The 16,387-nt window shown below is 46.0% G+C and overlaps 1 protein-coding gene across 1 annotated transcript in view; it reads left to right on the top strand.

Moving 5' to 3' along the window:
• Positions 1–16,387, top strand: part of LRRK1 (leucine-rich repeat kinase 1) — a gene marked incomplete at its 3' end in the record, with an annotated part of 65,098 nt that overhangs the window by 34,880 nt on the left and 13,831 nt on the right. Inside the window, exons 12-20 of the mRNA XM_008941724.1 lie at positions 3,223–3,352; positions 3,887–3,999; positions 4,867–5,081; positions 7,115–7,279; positions 9,334–9,506; positions 11,662–11,782; positions 12,024–12,183; positions 12,838–13,114; positions 16,106–16,277. Coding sequence (XP_008939972.1) covers positions 3,223–3,352; positions 3,887–3,999; positions 4,867–5,081; positions 7,115–7,279; positions 9,334–9,506; positions 11,662–11,782; positions 12,024–12,183; positions 12,838–13,114; positions 16,106–16,277 — 1,526 coding nt within the window. The remainder of the gene's footprint in view (positions 1–3,222; positions 3,353–3,886; positions 4,000–4,866; positions 5,082–7,114; positions 7,280–9,333; positions 9,507–11,661; positions 11,783–12,023; positions 12,184–12,837; positions 13,115–16,105; positions 16,278–16,387) is intronic.

Raw genomic sequence — 16,387 nt, 5'->3', positions numbered from 1 at the left:
GCAGGAATCTCTGGAGTTTGGTTGGAGGGAAATTGGTGTAAATTCAGCTGCTGTTTCAAGTGCAACAGCATTTAAATTAAGAGGAAACGTGTTTGGATAAAATGTTTCTATAGAAATGATGCAGCTGGTTGGTACTATCAATAGAAAAAAAATGAAGAATGAGTGAAACCCATTTCTTTCACTGAGCTTTCATTGTTTTCATGGAATTTTTTTGCCTAGAGTACTAACTGGTAGGTTGAGGGGAAATTAACCTATAATTAGTTTTATTATCCTTAGGATTGTTTCTGCTGCTGAATCTGTAAATTGTATGTTTTCCCTCGTCTCTGTGATTTGCACCCACAGTTTGGGGCAGAGCAGAAGAGATGTCCAGCATTAGTGCACGTGAAATCCCAGAGAGAACAAAGGAATATGTGAAGATGCTTGCACTGCTTCCTGCTCTCTGTGGGATTCATCTGCATTTCTTTTTGTTTGTTTATTTTAAAGCACTTGGAGAGCTCTCTCCTTGTCGGCTGCCTGAAGTAAGGCTTGCTCTAAAGCATTCTTTGCAAATTGTGGAGGGGAATAGAGCTGGCAAGGGAGAGGCTCTCCTGCAACAAATGCTCTCCTCAGTTCCCCTGAAAATTGTGCCTGATCTCAGGTCAATATGAATAGGTAAAATTGGTAGACACACCAAGTACAGCCAGAGCTACAGGTTAGAACTCCCAGCTCATCTGGGAGGCAGAGGCTCTGCCTCAACCTCTAGGCAAGGCTAATGCTACCTCCTGTTTCTGTCCATGGAAGGAGAGACTGCTGTGCAGCAAGTCCTGTATGTGCACCCTAGGGAGGAGAAAGGACTGGTCTGCACTGGTTGGCAACTAGGAAATGGAAATAGAGATGCTGTGGCACTGATGAAATCCTGAATGTGGAAGAACTGGAAAAGGAGTCTGAATGTTGTCCCTCTGTGGAGCTGTATATATCCTCAGAGCTTCTCTGTGAAGTGCTACAGCAGCATTTCCCAGCAGGGAGAGGAGGGCAGGAGCAGGGCAAAGGCAGCTAAAACCAGCTATAAAAGGGAATTGCTGTCCTAATGGAAATTTCAATGTGCTGCACACCCAGTGTAACCCCTCTACATAAAGGAGGAGAGGCTGCACTCTGTATTAGTACGATATGAAAAGTCTTGACACATCCTACCCTGGTAAAACTTTGAGCTTCCTGAGGTTGCCTCAGGTTGCAGGAGGGCACAGAGTAGCCCACCTGGCTGGTGCCATGGTTGAACAGCCACAGAGACAGCAAAGCCAGCTCGTCCTTTCCCCTCTGTTCCCCTGCCAAATATAGCTTGGTGAGACTAGAAGATGTGGCCAAGAATTTAAGGAACATCAAGAGAAAACAGAAGCTGGAGTACATCAGATTCTCACAGAAGTCTGCTAGTGAGGTGGGGGGCAGGTTTTCATATGATTTTACCAACAAAACTATTTACTTAAGCCTGGATTATTTAAAGAGAGAATAATTTATGGATGCTCACTGTGCTTGATTGATCCATCTCAGAATAACATCTTGCACACGCATGTGGTGCTGGTGGCGTTTACTCATCCAAAAATATATTTTCAAGATGGGATTTGTTTTAATTTTTCTACAGTTCTTTAAAAGAAAAATTGAGCTCAAGCCAGAGAAATCATAAATAACTCATGAATAAATAATTACAATTCATAAACACCTTGAGCTTGCTTCCCATGTAGTACACACCTTTCCGCCTGGGACTCTTTGGTGAATTGAGAGTATTGCTGCTATTTTAGGGGTTTGCTCCTACGTGTCCAGGAGGGACTAAATCTGTCTGTGCCTAGGTGCCTACTGAAGAGGAACAATGAAAAGTTTAAGTCCAGCGATGAGCCAGAAAGGAAGTGAATGGAATCCATGAATAAGCCTCCTGTTCTCCTAAAATAATCCCAAAGCTGATTTATTTTTTTTTTTAAATTTGAAAACTCAAAGGTGGACTGTGACACCCTGCCCACACTGGACAGTCCTGTCACGTATAGGAAACACCCCTGCAGACAGTGGGACTCTATCTTGCTCCTTTTCTGATCATAGCTCAGGCTTGAAATGCTGGTAATATTAGAACTGGGGAATTTTCTGCAGAGAAAACCTCTTCCATTTTCTTCTTCTTTTTTTGGTTAAGTCTAGTTATGGTTCTTCAAGTCTTCCCTATGTGAGCAGACGGTCTTGGTGGAAGTGCAACTGTCCTGTCTCTGAAGGAGGGTGTGACTCACAACTCAGGGAGTTGCTTTTATTGACCACGGAGGCAGCAGATGGTGCTGGTTGTACTTTCCTAATCAGAGACTCAGAATCTGCTTGTCCCTGTGTGGCCTGGTTTCCCTTGACTTCAGGATGCTTTTTGGTAGATACATGTGACACTCTTAAGACAGCAACACAATTCATGGCAGCTTTTCATGCCACTATCCTGGGAGTAATTTGTGGAGTGAAATGATGCTTTTTGGAGCCAGCTGAATTTCCCTTTGTTTGGACCTCTCCGGCAGCAGCAACTCAGCCTTGCAGTTGTTGCTGTTATTGCTTGGGTTGCTCCCAAAATACTCTAGTTGCTGCTCAGACATGTAGAAAGCCTGAAGTTCCCTGAGACCTTGCAGGTTAAAACAGAAGAGAGGGGCAAATGCAAGCAGCATTTAAGAGGCAGCATAGCTTAGCAGTCTGTCGGCTGCAGTTTGCTTTCCTTCTCTCTTGTTACAGACTTTGATTCACCATAAATTGCTCCAGGATGCAGTATGTGGGCCTGAATGTAAATTCCAGCCAGGTTCTGACATTTCTTCAGGCAACATGGAAAAAAGATATTGAGAACCACTTCTGCCCTTGTGCCTCACTGCTGGCAGTTAGGCAGGAATAGGGACAGTTCACAAGATATTGCCAGCTATCAAACAACAAGAAATAGAACATCACTCTTCCTCTGACATGTAGTTGTCTTGGCAGGCCTACAGTTCCTTCCTCAGCACCCCAAAAGTCCTGGAGACTGTCCCCTTCAAACCTGCATCACTGTGATTTTTAAGAATTGAGATGTGAACATTGGTGTTTGATCAGCATTGAAGGCCATTTCCTTTTCTGCTCCTGCTTCATGGAAGTTTCTGCAAGGAACATGACCTCATGTCCTGCCTACGAAGTTAAGATGAAGGCGCTTGGTTCAGAGCCTTGGTGCCTGGTATGTTTTAAAGGTGCAATTTTTTTCCTGTCTTTTTCCAGGTCCTTTTTTGGAGTTTCCAGCGTTTCTGAGTGATTCTCTGGAAGTCCTTTATCTGAACGACAATCAGCTGGACTCTGTCCCGCCATCCGTTTGCCTTCTGAAAGGTTTAACAGAACTTTATTTAGGAAAGTAAGTCCGTGTCCTGGAAAAGCCATGCAAGTATTATTTCCATGTTGTTTTAGTGACCAGTCTGCCATGGAGCCCCACCCCAAGTGTCCAATAGTTTTGAAGTCAAAAAGCTGGAAACGGTCAGCCCCTTGTTAGAGCTGTGCCCATCATTTGCTTTAGATAAGGAGGAGGCTGCCTTTTGAAATAGAGAAGATGATCTAATGCTTTGAACTCAGGCCTGGGAATCTAACATGCCTCTAGTTCATTCTGGCTTTTTACTGTCAGCTTCTATAGAGTTAGAGTCAGTAACTCATCATTTTTGCCTTCGTTTCCTCAACTATCCAGTAAAGATGATTACACTTGTCTGCCTCAGAGGATAAATTGAGGTTATACATCACTCTTAGGATGGAAATTACTATTAAAGTGCTGAGTAGTCTTATTAAAATGTTAATGGAAGATTTCTGCAAGGAGAGAATAGTGTAATCCGAGAGTCCGTGAGAGCAGCTACTTGCACACAAAGCCTGGTTGTTGGTAGATTTATTTGTTTTTGTACAGTAACCCTGGTATCCGAGAGCTTCCTCCAGAACTTGGACAGCTGGCTAATCTCTGGCAGCTGGATATCGAGGAACTAAACATCACTAATGTTCCTGCAGAGATCAGAAAAGAGGGTAAGGCTCATCCTATGTGTTCTTTATTAAATTGACTGAGTAGAACCTAAATCACTTCCTTTTAGTGGTCCTGAACGGGAGCAGGCTGCGTGCACCCCCAAGCCCTTGTTGTGGCTGTGGGATTGCACAGGGAAACCTCCTCTGCATGTCTGCAAATTTGATAATCGGTGCTAAGCTCTGGCTAGATGATCACTTCAAGAGAGATCCCACGTTAAAATGGTGCCTTATAAGTGCAATATTTCATTTGCAGCATGTATGCTGGATAAATTCCATGGCTTGCTTCCTGACTGTGTATATTTTAGAGTATTTAGATGGTCTTTCTAAAGACTGAAGTGTTTAGGATCGGCGGTCACAGCCACGTTGGAGTGACTTTATTGTAAGCTGCTAGGTTTTTGGATCTATTACAATACTGTCTTCTTTTTTGTGTGTTTTAATAAGAAAATCCTGTGGGAACAAAGTTATTGGGAATTATTCCTTCTCCAGCACACTGTTGAAGCCTAAATCTAATTTTAACTGGAAACATAAAAGTAGAAGGAAAAACTGAGTATTTTCCAATACTAAATTAGTATTTTATGTTTCCTTTGAGCTTCTGAAGTATACGAGCCACAGCATTTGTTTCTTCTTACAGTGCTCCATTGTAGACTCTGGAAGCATTGACCTTTTTCTGGGGTCTCTGTCTCAGGTTTGTCCACTAGAGGTTTCTTTGTTTATTCTCTGGGTTGTCTCAGCCCACAGCGAAACTGCAGGGAAAATATTAATTCAGCTGATGTGTCTGGAGCAGCAGGTTTTGTGCAGCCCTGCTGTCCGTGTGTGCGTTTGCAACTGCTAACCACAGATAAAGCCTGTTCACTTGCCCCCCCAAAACAGGCCCTAAAACAGTGCTGGCATATTTACGAGCGCAGCTGCGCAAAGCAGAGAAGTGTAAGCTGATGAAGATGATCATCATCGGTCCCCCACGCCAGGGCAAGTCCACCCTGGTGGAGATCCTGCAGACAGGAAAGGTCCCTCAGATGATGCACAGCGATGCCACCATACGTACTACGAAATGGGAGCTCCCCAAGCCCGTGGGACACAAGGCAAAGGTGAAAACCAAGTGAAAATCTTTAGCCCCAGTGTGATGTTTGAGCTCTGCAGCATCCCTGTTGGGCTGGATTTGCCTGCTCTTTTACAAAAAATCCAGTTTCCATTACCTGTGAGCCAGACCTCACAAGTCTGTTGTGTTTGCAGACCCGTCACAATTCCTCTGTTTCACTTCCAGTTGGTTCTAGAGGACAGTTCTCTTTTCCCGAGCACTTCAACTTTGCCTTCTAAGGAGGGAGAGCTGTGTGTAGGCTGCCTAAATTCTGCTTTCCCAGCTCGGGTGGTTTTTGGACACTGATTCTGAGAGAATTCTGTTTTAAATCAGCTTCTCTAAAGCAGATTGTCCTTTCATTTAGGGCCAGAAAACGGGACGTCAGTACCTAAAGCTGGACTCCCTTGGTATCAGAGCTGTCCTAGGTGAGGAAGGTGGGTGGAAGGTAGGATGCCTGACCTCTGGTGTGATCCAGGGATATCTAAGGCATACCTTAAACACCCAAATCTCAGATGGCTCATTCAAGGAGCGTGTCAACCCATGCTAAACTCATTTGGACAGCACTGAATTCATTCAAGCATTTGTAGGTGGCCCTGTCCACTGCCCGTGTAGTAACACAGGGATTAGAGCACGCAGAATTGGTCCTGAGCTCTTGTCAGAGCTGAGGGTGTGCAAATACACAGCTCTCCCTTCCCAGATGAGAGCCGTGACCACCAGAGGGTTTTGGAAGGGGTGGAGGAGCCTGCTGAGTTCAGCTATTCTACAGCAAATGAGTGCCAGACCAGAGACAGAAAGAAAAAGAGCCTGATGCTTTCAAGACTTTGTTGGGAGAAGGGATTTCTGCGTTTTGTGTTGAAGAGCAATTGAATAAAATAAACCTAGAGAGCATCAGAGACCTGGAGTGGGATCAAGATGCTGAAAGGGCTTTTGTCCCTACCTCTCTGTCTCTCCCTACAAGCACCCGCAGCTGAAGGTCTTTTGGATGAACAAAGCAGTCCTGGTGCTAGTTAGGGCTTGGCCTAAACAATATGGAAGTTCTTCCAGCTGTTCCTGGGAGATTTCAAACTGGGGCTGTGCTAGGAGAGCAGAGCCCTGCTGAGGTACTTGGCTCCTTGCTGAAATCTCATAGGGTAACCTGTCATGTGGGATCAGTCAGTACTTGGACCTGGGCAAGCAAACGGAGCCCACAGGATGCCCTGAGTGGTGGCTGGAGCAGGGTTTGGTTTTCCACTCAGTCATGGGCTTCTTGCCTCCCGAGGGCCAAGTGATTTAGTGACAGAGCCTCCACTGTGTGTTGGTGCTTCCTGCTGCAGCAGGGAGCCTGAATACCTTTTCAGTGGAGAGCTGTGCTCCCCCTTAGTGCCCTTATGGGGCTGCACAGAGCAATGGATGCTGAGAAACCTGGAAGAGGGCCAGAGCTAGAGAGGCCCCCCCTTTACATGTTGCCCCCAAGATCAGTGAGCCTAATTTACAGTAGCTGTAATTCTGGCCCATCTCTGGTGCAGCACACGTCAGAAGCCTCCCAGCAGCGTGCAGGAGGTTTTTTTATGAAAGGCTTGAGAAGTTTCCCATCTCCTGAGCATCTATATTCTCTTTGGCTCAGTTAGGGCTGAGCTCAGTGGAAGTGATTTCAGCAGGGGGTTTCCTGTTCCCCAGAGCAGTGGCAGATAAGTAGCTTCGACAGTCCTGTCGATCGTGGCACAGACAAGGATGAAACAGTTTCTCTTCCAGATGCAGTGAAATACAGGGCTCAGAATGAGACCTTTGTTTGCACTGGAGAATCCACAGCATTAACTGGAGATTTACCAGCATCAAGGGCACCTCTATCGTTTTAGCAGCAAGTAATTAGTCTTGATTTCCTGTGGGGAAGTGGTAGCCATGCTTAACAATTGCTTGTTGATTTGTCTTTCCTGGAGGCACAATTAGGACATTGAAACCCTTCTTGTGTCATACATTATGCAGGCGTAGGTTTATACTTCAGCTATTATCTCCCTGTGATTTACTGCAACCGTTTGATTTGAACACTTCTCTTTGTCTAAGTAGGTTGATTCAGTGGAGTTCAATGTCTGGGATATCGGAGGCCCAGCAAGCATGTCTACAGTCAATCAGTGTTTCTTCACAGACAAAGCATTGTACATAGTGGTATGGAACTTGGCACTGGGGGAAGAAGCTGTGGCAAACTTACAGTTCTGGTTGCTGAACATCGAGGTGAGAAGTCACTGGTGGACTCTGGGGTATCTATTTATCAAATAGCTCAGCACACAGATATGTGCTGTTACAGATTCTTTTGGGTCTGCTTTTAAAAACTGAGCTATGAGTTTTGCCTAGCTTTTGGAATTAATTTTCCATTATGCTGTAGGCGTATCATTATATTTAACAGTTTAAATTTATCGTTTGCTTTGTTCTCCCTCGCACGCATCGGGGGACGAAACAAAAGCTGATTTATAAACCCTTGCTAAGTAAGGCTGAACATACTTATTTTGGAATTAGTGTTTGACCACACTGTGCTCCAAGGGGGGTTTGAAGCGTTTTCTTTCTTGTGTGGGTTAGACATACATTAGTCTTGAGGTTATATTTTTAACACTTTAGATTCAGCTCAGCTAGAGAGTATCTCCCTGACAGCTCTCAGCTGAGGCTGCAGAGCTGCACTAAATTCATGGGTGTTGGTTGATTTTTATAATACCAAGTTCATGAATTTTTGTAAATGTTTATTATTTGTTATGTCTTAAAATTACATACACAACTGAGCTAGTGCTTCTCAAAAAAGAAACATCTTGACATTACAAAAAATATTAGTTTAATGGCCAGCAGCAATCAAAAACCCAAACCAGGTACCAAAGCCAAAAACATAAAAATATTTCAGAAAGGTATGATGTGCCTGTGTCCTTAATGCATCCAAGCCAGCACATAGTAGCATCAGGAAAGCTAGAGAGGAAGGTGAAAATGATGATTAAAAATATGGGAAAATTTCTGAGTGCTCAGCAATTAAATTAATTTCTTTAGGCATTTTCAGCTTGGGAAAGGCAGAAGCGGGGAGGACTGCATGTAGACTTACCAGGGTAAGGAGAAAACCACAAGGGAGTCTTTGTTCATGATCTTTTACAATAGAAGAATTAGGAGAGATGAAAAATGAAATTCTGCTTTGAAAAAAGCAATAGGAAGTGTCCAAAACACAACAGATGGCTAACCTGTGGAGTCTGTGGAAGTACAGTGTGCCATGGCTGTCAGAAGCTGAGAAAACAGACTGGTGGAAGAAAAATCCATCAAGTGCTATTAATTCAGAGATACTGTCTCAAGTTCAGGAGGCTGGTGAGCTGCAGGCTGCTGGATTCTGGGAGAACACACCAGGGAAAAGCTCTACATGCTTACCCTATGCCTGTACTCTTCATTAGCTGCCAGGGCCAGGTGGGCCCCTTGGTCTGACCTGGGACAGCCACCACTCCTGTGTCTGCACAGGGCTTGAGTTTGGTGTCATTCAGGCTTGGAGCATCATAAGAGAAAAATGGACTGACTGCAGATAAGCATCTGTTTCTGTGTCTGACTGTTCCTCTGTGGTCAGAGTCCTTTGGATCAGCAGGCTGATCCCTGCTCAGGCCAGTGCAAGCCCATTCTATTTGGCAGCATGTTCCCTGAAACCTGGATACGTTCCAGTGCTGTAATAGATCATGGAAAGGTTGGAAGAAACCACAAGATCATCTAATCCATTCCTTTGTACTGATTCAGGATTGAGTAGATTCAGACTTTTCTAGCAGTTTATCTCACCTCTCCATACACCTCCAGTGAAAAAGTTTGTCTAACTTCCCCAGGTTCCCATTTGTTCCAGAGTGTAACTAATTTCTTTCAGGATATCAGAGTTAGATCTGCTGGCTGCAGGTGAAGCTGACTTCTTTTCCTTTCCCTGGGCAGACGTAGCTCCCATCATTTAGCTGACTCGTAGCAACTTAATACCACGTGGCAACTCCCTTTACGTTAAGTCCTGATGTAATAAACCCAAACTGACAGTTTCCTGCTCTGCAGTAGCAGCAGATGAATAAGCCAAGTTCTGCAGGAGAACTTCTGTAATACCCAGATACCCAGATCACTCGTTGCTGTTGTCAAGCTGCCCCAGCAGGTTGCCTCCGTGATAGACAGACAGACACGTAGGTAGACAGATATTCCATTTTATTAATGCACATGACTACCCCCTCTTAGATATTATACTTTTCACTGAATTTACCACAACATCATCTGGATGAGATCATTGTCAGTGTTTCCTCTTACAGGCCAAAGCTCCAAATTCAGTGGTGTTGGTGGTGGGAACACACCTTGATTTAATAGAAACGAAATTCCGCGTTGAGAGGATAGCAACTCTGAGGGCATATGTCTTGGCTCTCTGTCGGTCTCCCTCTGGATCCAGAGCAACTGGCTTCCCAGATATCACATTCAAGCACCTGCAGTAAGTACCTGTGCCTTTATGAAGCTCAGTCACTCTGTTTTGTGTCACTTTGAACAATTTTGTAATACTTGATCTCCTTGGCAACAGAAGGGATTTAAGGACTCATCAGCATTGCATTGCATCCATTATTGACTGAGAAAATATCAGAGAAGTTCAGTGTTGCTCAGGGGCTTGAGAGCTGGAAGGTCCAAAGTCATTGACCTTGGGCAGCCTGTTGTAGAGCTCTTGCTCCACTCGGATTTCTTTTCTCACCATTAAATGGTGCTACGGTTCATTAGTCACGAGCAGAGAAGGTGCAGATTGAGTAATTAATGCTGCAGAGCTTGGGAACGTGACTCTTACAAGGTTTCTTCAGGGGAGGCTGTGTGGGAACTTCTTGCTGCCTGACATGAGAACTTGGCTCACGTGGCAGTGTTGGCGGGGTAAGGAGTGGGTCAGCCCCATGAGCCCCTGGCAGTCCAGACCTGTGCCACCTGAGGTCTCCGGGTGTGCTCACGGAGGGGTGGTGCTCTCCTGAGGGTTGGTGTTGGCCAGGGCACCCAGTCTGATGCAGAACCCTCCCTTTGGTGGATGGCGAATGCCCCTGGGGAGAGGAAGCCTCAAAGGCTGGGGAGAAGCAGGGCCATGCAGCAGCCAGCACCACAGGGTCTGAAATGGCCAGTGCCTGGGGCCAGAGCAGGTGGGGGCTGGCAGGTGAAGAGGGACACCACAGTGTCCCCTGTGTTTTGCATCTGCTGCCTGGCAAAGGCTGGAGACATCCTGCAGTCTGTCCTGCTGACAGGGGCACTGTGTTGGGTCTCCCAGCTGGCTCTCTCCCCTAAGGAAGAGTACCAGGACCCGCTGCGAGGCCTCCTCAAACCTCTTTTCCATCACCACAGAGCATCCTAACATGATCTCAGTCATCCTTTCTCAAGGGGACTTTCTTTCACTCTGACACACATCCTGCACGTTCCCTTCACCTTCCTTTTCCTCTGTATTTCCCCCCAGCTGGAGCTGTGCCTGATTTTGTATCTCCTTCCCCCATGTCTCTCCTTCACACGCCATCACCCACCCTGGTGGGACTCTTGTGAGCAGCTGTAGGAGTGTGAGTTGAGAGCCTGGTGGGGGTGAGCCCAGAGTGCTTTTACCAGTGCTGGTCCTCCAGCATCACAGAGAGTGCACGTTTCCCAGTGCCACTGATGGCTGGAGTTTGAGTGCCTGTTGCAACAAGACAAGTGGTGATGGTTTTAAACTACAAGAGGGGAGATTCAGACTAGATAGAAGGAAGAAACTTCTTACTATCAGGGGGGTGAAACACTGGTCCAGGTTGCCCAGAGAGGTGGCTGATGCCCTATCCCTGCAAACGTTCCAGGTGAGGTTGTCCAGGGCTCTGAGCAACCTGCTTTAGCTGCAGATGTCCCTGCTCAGTGCACAAGGGATGGACTAGATGCCCTTCAAAGCTCCCTTCCAGCCCAAACCATTCTATGATTCAATGATAAAACCTAGTGCTTTAGAAAAGAATTTTCTTTCTGCCACAGGAACATGTGTAGGATCAGTTAGAAAGACCCTTTGTTGGGGAGAGTGGAAGAGAACTGTTCTTACTCAGCCCACAAAAAGGCCAAAAATAGTAGGAGCTGGAGGGAGCAGGTTTGTAGCTGTTAAGGAGATGATGAAGGCCAGCTTTTCAGATCTAAGCATCAATTCCCAGATCACAGGATCCAGCTGAGCAAAGGCCAGGGCGAGGGTGGGGAAAGGTGTCTGGTAGTCATCATCATGCCTCTTTGATCTGAGGTGGGGAGAGCTGGACTCGTCTCCAGCGACTGCCGGAGCATTTTCCTCCTTCCTGCAGTCCCTTCCAGGATGTGGACATCCCCTGAAGGGAAAAAGGCTGACGGCTTTGGTTGGAGTGCCAGGGCAGTCCCCAGAGGTCACAGTGCAGAGGGGACAGAAGAGCAGCACACAGTGATTGAAGCAGGCAGAGCAGAGCTTGGCCTTGATCTATCTTTTCCAGGCTTCTTCGTGTTTTTCTCCAAAGCTAAAACTGCTCGCTGACAGCCTTCCTCCCATTCAGCTGACACAGGAAATTTAAAGTCACTGATAAGAGAAAGTGAGCCTGGAAAGGAAGCCAGTGTGCTGATAAGGTTTGATAATCTTCACCCTTGCATGGCTTTTGCAGTGAGCTCTCCTGTAAGACTCTGGAAGGCCTCGATGGACTCCGCCAGCTGATTTTTCATGTCACTTGCAACATGAAGGACGTCGGCAGCTCAATTTGCTCACAGAAACTTGCAGGGAGATTGGTGAGAACTGTGCTTGTAGTGATGATCCTTACCAGAGCGGGGGCTTTTCTGGGGCTTCCCTTTGGACTGGGAGGTGAACTTCAGGAGTTAGTGTTGATGCAGGAGACGTGTGAAGTATGTAAATGGCTATTTGGCTTTGGGCAGAGACTAAGATTCCTGTGAAGGGGAGATGACTAAGCCAGTTCACCTCCAGCAGAGTGATTGCTGTCTGATCCTGCTGGTTTTCTCCTGTGCCTTGCAGATACCAAGAAGTTACCTTAGTCTTCAAGAAGCTGTCCTTGCAGAGCAGCATAGAAGAAGTCAGAATGATGATGTACAGTATTTAACAGACAGACAAATAGAACTGATGATTGAGCAAACGCCTGGAAATGATATCAAAGACTATGAAGACTTGCAAACTGGTAGGTCAGAGCAGACTAGTAATTACTTGGAAATCAGTGTGCGTGACCAATTGTAATATTCCATGAATAATAAAAATCGTGGGGGGAAGAAGAAAGCCCACTAGATAACTGCTGTGCAAAAATCCAGTTCCAGAGTGTTCTGCACCTGCGTAGGGGTCACTTGGGAAATTGCTAAGACCTAAAATTAGTTATGGGGCTTTGGGAAGAGGGATGGGAAGTTTCTAGGATGATCTGAATCGACTTTTTTCTTTTTTTGGTTTAACAAGCTTTGTCTGATTTTATTTCTGCTCTGTGAAGATTGAGGGTTGCCATAGTTTCAAGGCTGTCTTCTCTGTAGGGCCCCAGTGCTGTGATCTTTATGGAGGCCTTGCTCTGCAGGAGCCAAGGAGAACCCTTCCCTGCAAGGATGGCAGGAGGAGGGCAAAGTGGAGGTGTGGTGGGGACAGAAATACTGACTGTAAAGCAGTGAGATGTGGGTTGTACGAGTGCCAGATAGCAGCACTCCCCTGATAAACGTTGCTCTCTGGGCTTGGCTGTGTGCTGGCTATATCTGGTATGCATAAACTGCACAGACTGCCTCATAATCTTAGTCATCTGCACTGTGGTTTCCTCGTGCTGGTCTATTGCTAATCTACAATTCTTTGGGTTTTGCAGCGATTAATTTTCTCATAGAAACGGGTACACTACTGCACTTCCCAGACACAAGCCATGGCCTGAGAAACCTCTACTTCCTTGACCCTGTCTGGCTCTCAGAATGTCTACAGAGGATTTTCAACATCAAGAGCTCCAAGTCTGTAGCTAAGAATGGAGTCATCAGAGCAGAGGATCTCAGGATGCTGCTGGTTGGGACAGGCTTCACTGAGCAAACTGAAGAGCAGTACTTCCAGTTCTTAGCCAAGTTTGAAATTGCACTGCCTGTGGCCAATAACAGGTATGTTGATGGTTACGGAGGCTTAGCCAGGCTGGAGAAAAATGGCCATTTAATCAGTGGATATCACCAGGCTTTGGCACCAGGAGCAGTTGTCCTGACAAGGATCTTGCTGCGAGAAAATATTCGGGTGCGTTCACCAGCGTCATCCGGGCTGCGCTTCCTGGCAAGAGCATCCTCTGCTCCAAACAAGCCAGTTTGAAAACTTGCCAGAGCAGATCTTTGTCCACTCAGCAGATTGGGGCTGGTGATGGGCTCAGCCACCAGCACGGGGGGACAGGGACACCTCCAGGGACGTGGTGCTGAGCAGGTGGAAGCTGCTGAGCAGGAGGAAGCAGCGGGCGCTCGCCCGGCGCAGCTGCGGCTCGGGGAGGCTCTGGGGCTCCTGGCTGCCCTGCCTGAAATGGAGATGGGAGCAGTCATCTGTGCCCAGAGAAAAAGCCTCACTCCAGACTGTGGCAAAAAACTTTGGGGAATCAATCATTATGTCAGCCCTGAAAGCAGTAGTATTTGATTTCTAGTGAAATCGGGGAAGTGCGGCTTCAGCAGCGGCGTGATTTTCTTGGGTTTTAGCCTCAATAGGTGTTGATCAATAGTTTTCCTAGAAAAGGTCCAGGAAACCTCATTCTCTTTAAATGTTAATGAGTCCTCCTCCCCTCTGCCCCCCATCCCTTTTCCACCGGGCAGCGTTCCCTGCTATTTTTCTCTCTCCCATCTGCTTGGCGACAGCCTGTTGTTGCCTCACGGGTGAAACCCTCGTTGTGTTGCACTTCTGATGTGGCATTTGCATTTCACTTCCTTGCCCTTCCAGGACAGCAGGGCTGCATTGCCCTGAGCCTCTCGGGAGCTCTGAATGCCAGCACAAGTGCAGCATTCTCTCTGCTGTCATTATGCCTGTCACTTATCCAGTCCCGGATGCCAACAAATTTTCTCAGGCTTAACACAGATAAAGCAGCAATGTTTCTGCTTAGTCCAAAATGCCTTTTGGACTCCTTGTCACTATCTGCCATTTTTCTCCAAGGCAATTACATTGTCTGTGCCTCGGGAACAAGGAAACTGCTTTTTCATAGCCTGGCCAATCTTTTTTAGAGCGATCCAAGCCACATTAGCAGAATATTCTTCCCACTGATGGACTGTAGCTATAGCAGGTTGGATTAATTTAATGTACTAGCCAGACACAGAGCAGTTATTTGTTACTGCGCTTATGCAATTATTGTCTAGATTGCCAGATAGAGTTTCTGTGCAGTCAGTAGAGAAAGCAGCTGCCAGTTTCTGTTCTGAAAGGGTGGATGGGGGCATGTTTCACATATTTTCACAATTTGCATTGGCTGTTGTTCAAGAGCATCGAATCACCATCTGTATTATAATCCACTATATAGTTGTGGTCCAGAAGGGCCCCGCTGGCCCTCCTATACTCCTAGACCCTTTCTTGGGTGTGCTGAGGAAAATTTATTGTCTGTCATGAGATGCTTCCACTATCCTTTTAGAGCAAGAACTTTTAGTTCGATGTACTCCACTTCTCTGCTTAAGATGTATGTAATTTTAGCTTTGTTCTGCTTGTTAAAATAGGGTTTAAAGTATGACCGTTCTCCTTGTAATTTATAAGCAAAGAGAAATTTTTACCAATTTTACATGCCAAAGATGTTTCATGGAACACATAATTTGATCATGTAAAATGTCATCAGATGTTACAGACTGTGACATATGGAGAGAGCTATTGTCTAGTGATGGCTGGTTTTTCAGAGCTGACAGCTCAGGTTTTACAGAACACTGCAGCTGCTAGAAGGAAAACGTGATAGGCTTAAAGCACTGGATTTGGACCCAGCATTAGTTTTACTTCTGTGCCTAGTCCCTGCCACTGTTATTTTGGTCAAGGCCCTTGGCCATTTGCCTCATTGCTGTCGTTATGCCCATCAGTGATGAGCCCCAGATGCTGACACGTTTTCTCAGGCTCCACACTGATAAAACAGCAGTTTTGCTGCTTATAAGCAAATAAGATTTTTGATGCTATGGGCAACTTGGAATGCATTTGGTCCAGCAGAGTATCACTGTCAAGAGATTTATTGGCAAGTATTGAAAGTCATAAACTCATAGTTTTCAAAACAGTTCTAGCCTTCCAGAAGGCTTTAGCTTCCCAAATACTGAAGATTAGGACAAATGAATATTCTTTGCTTACTGGGAGATCACAACGTTTTCGAAGAATTTTCGGGTCCTCTAAACCAGAGTAGCTCTGTTAGTTCTGACAGGTCAGACTCAGCTAGCACTGAGTCCTCCACACCTGGCAAAGAACCTGACAACCCGATTGCAGGAGGAGGCTGAGCAAGACAAGTGCTGTCTGTTGGCATCAGCCTGGCAGACTCCCTAAGGAGTTCATCATGAATGTGGTAGGGAGCCCACAGGCTGCACTGTGGTGCAGCAGGAAACCCTGTCATGCTGACCCATAAGATGCTGCCATTCTGGGACTGGGGTGAGAGCCAAAGCAGTCCAGTCCCTGTGCCTCGTTGCCACCTCCCACAACACCTCCTCTCCCCACCTTCTGGGCTTACAGAAACTGAGCTACTGTAGGTTGGTTTTGCATTTATCTTCTGCTCCACATAGGAGCACAGCTGTAGTTCTCTGCTTACTACTATGGCAGGGTTGTAAAGATACCAAAAAACAAGTCCCAGCATCGCAGCTGTTCTAATGACTCTTACATTTTAATACATTTAATTTGTGATTACACAAATGTCCTGCTCATTACATCAGTTTTCGCCCTGTCCAATAGCCCTGGCTGAATTATGTAATGTCTGTTTTGCCTCTGTTTGCTTCCATAGTGTAAATGAATTTCTCCATGTATTGCTGCAGTGCCTTTAGTCTAAAAGCTTTTTTTATATGCAGTAGGCTGTGCCATTAAAAATCTCTTTGGAGACTGAATTGCCTTATTATCCAGTAACAATGAACTCACTGTTACAAGCTGTGGCTAAAAGCTGAGCTGTTGAATTTGATGTGTTTCAGCTACCTCCTCCCTCATCTGCTTCCTACCAAGCCAGCTTTAGATATCCATGGACTCTGCCACCAGACCTCAAACATGGTCCAAAGGGTCTTCAAGATGAGCTTTGTCCCAGTTGGCTTTTGGCAGAGATTCATAGCCCGAATGTTAATTAGCCTGGCAGAGATGGACCTCCAGGTAGGTTACTGTATCTCTGGAAGCAAAAGAAGACAGCTAAAGTTGTTGTTCAGTTTAAGTGTGAGCGAGTGTCTCTTCACATCCTTTGCTTCAATCACAGACTCCAATAA

Source organism: Merops nubicus, unplaced genomic scaffold, assembly GCF_000691845.1.
Source record: "Merops nubicus isolate BGI_N331 unplaced genomic scaffold, ASM69184v1 scaffold10816, whole genome shotgun sequence".
Classification (NCBI taxonomy): domain Eukaryota; kingdom Metazoa; phylum Chordata; class Aves; order Coraciiformes; family Meropidae; genus Merops; species Merops nubicus.
The sequence above is the reverse complement of the archived record's forward strand: the minus strand, read 5'-3'. Positions and strand labels throughout refer to the sequence as shown.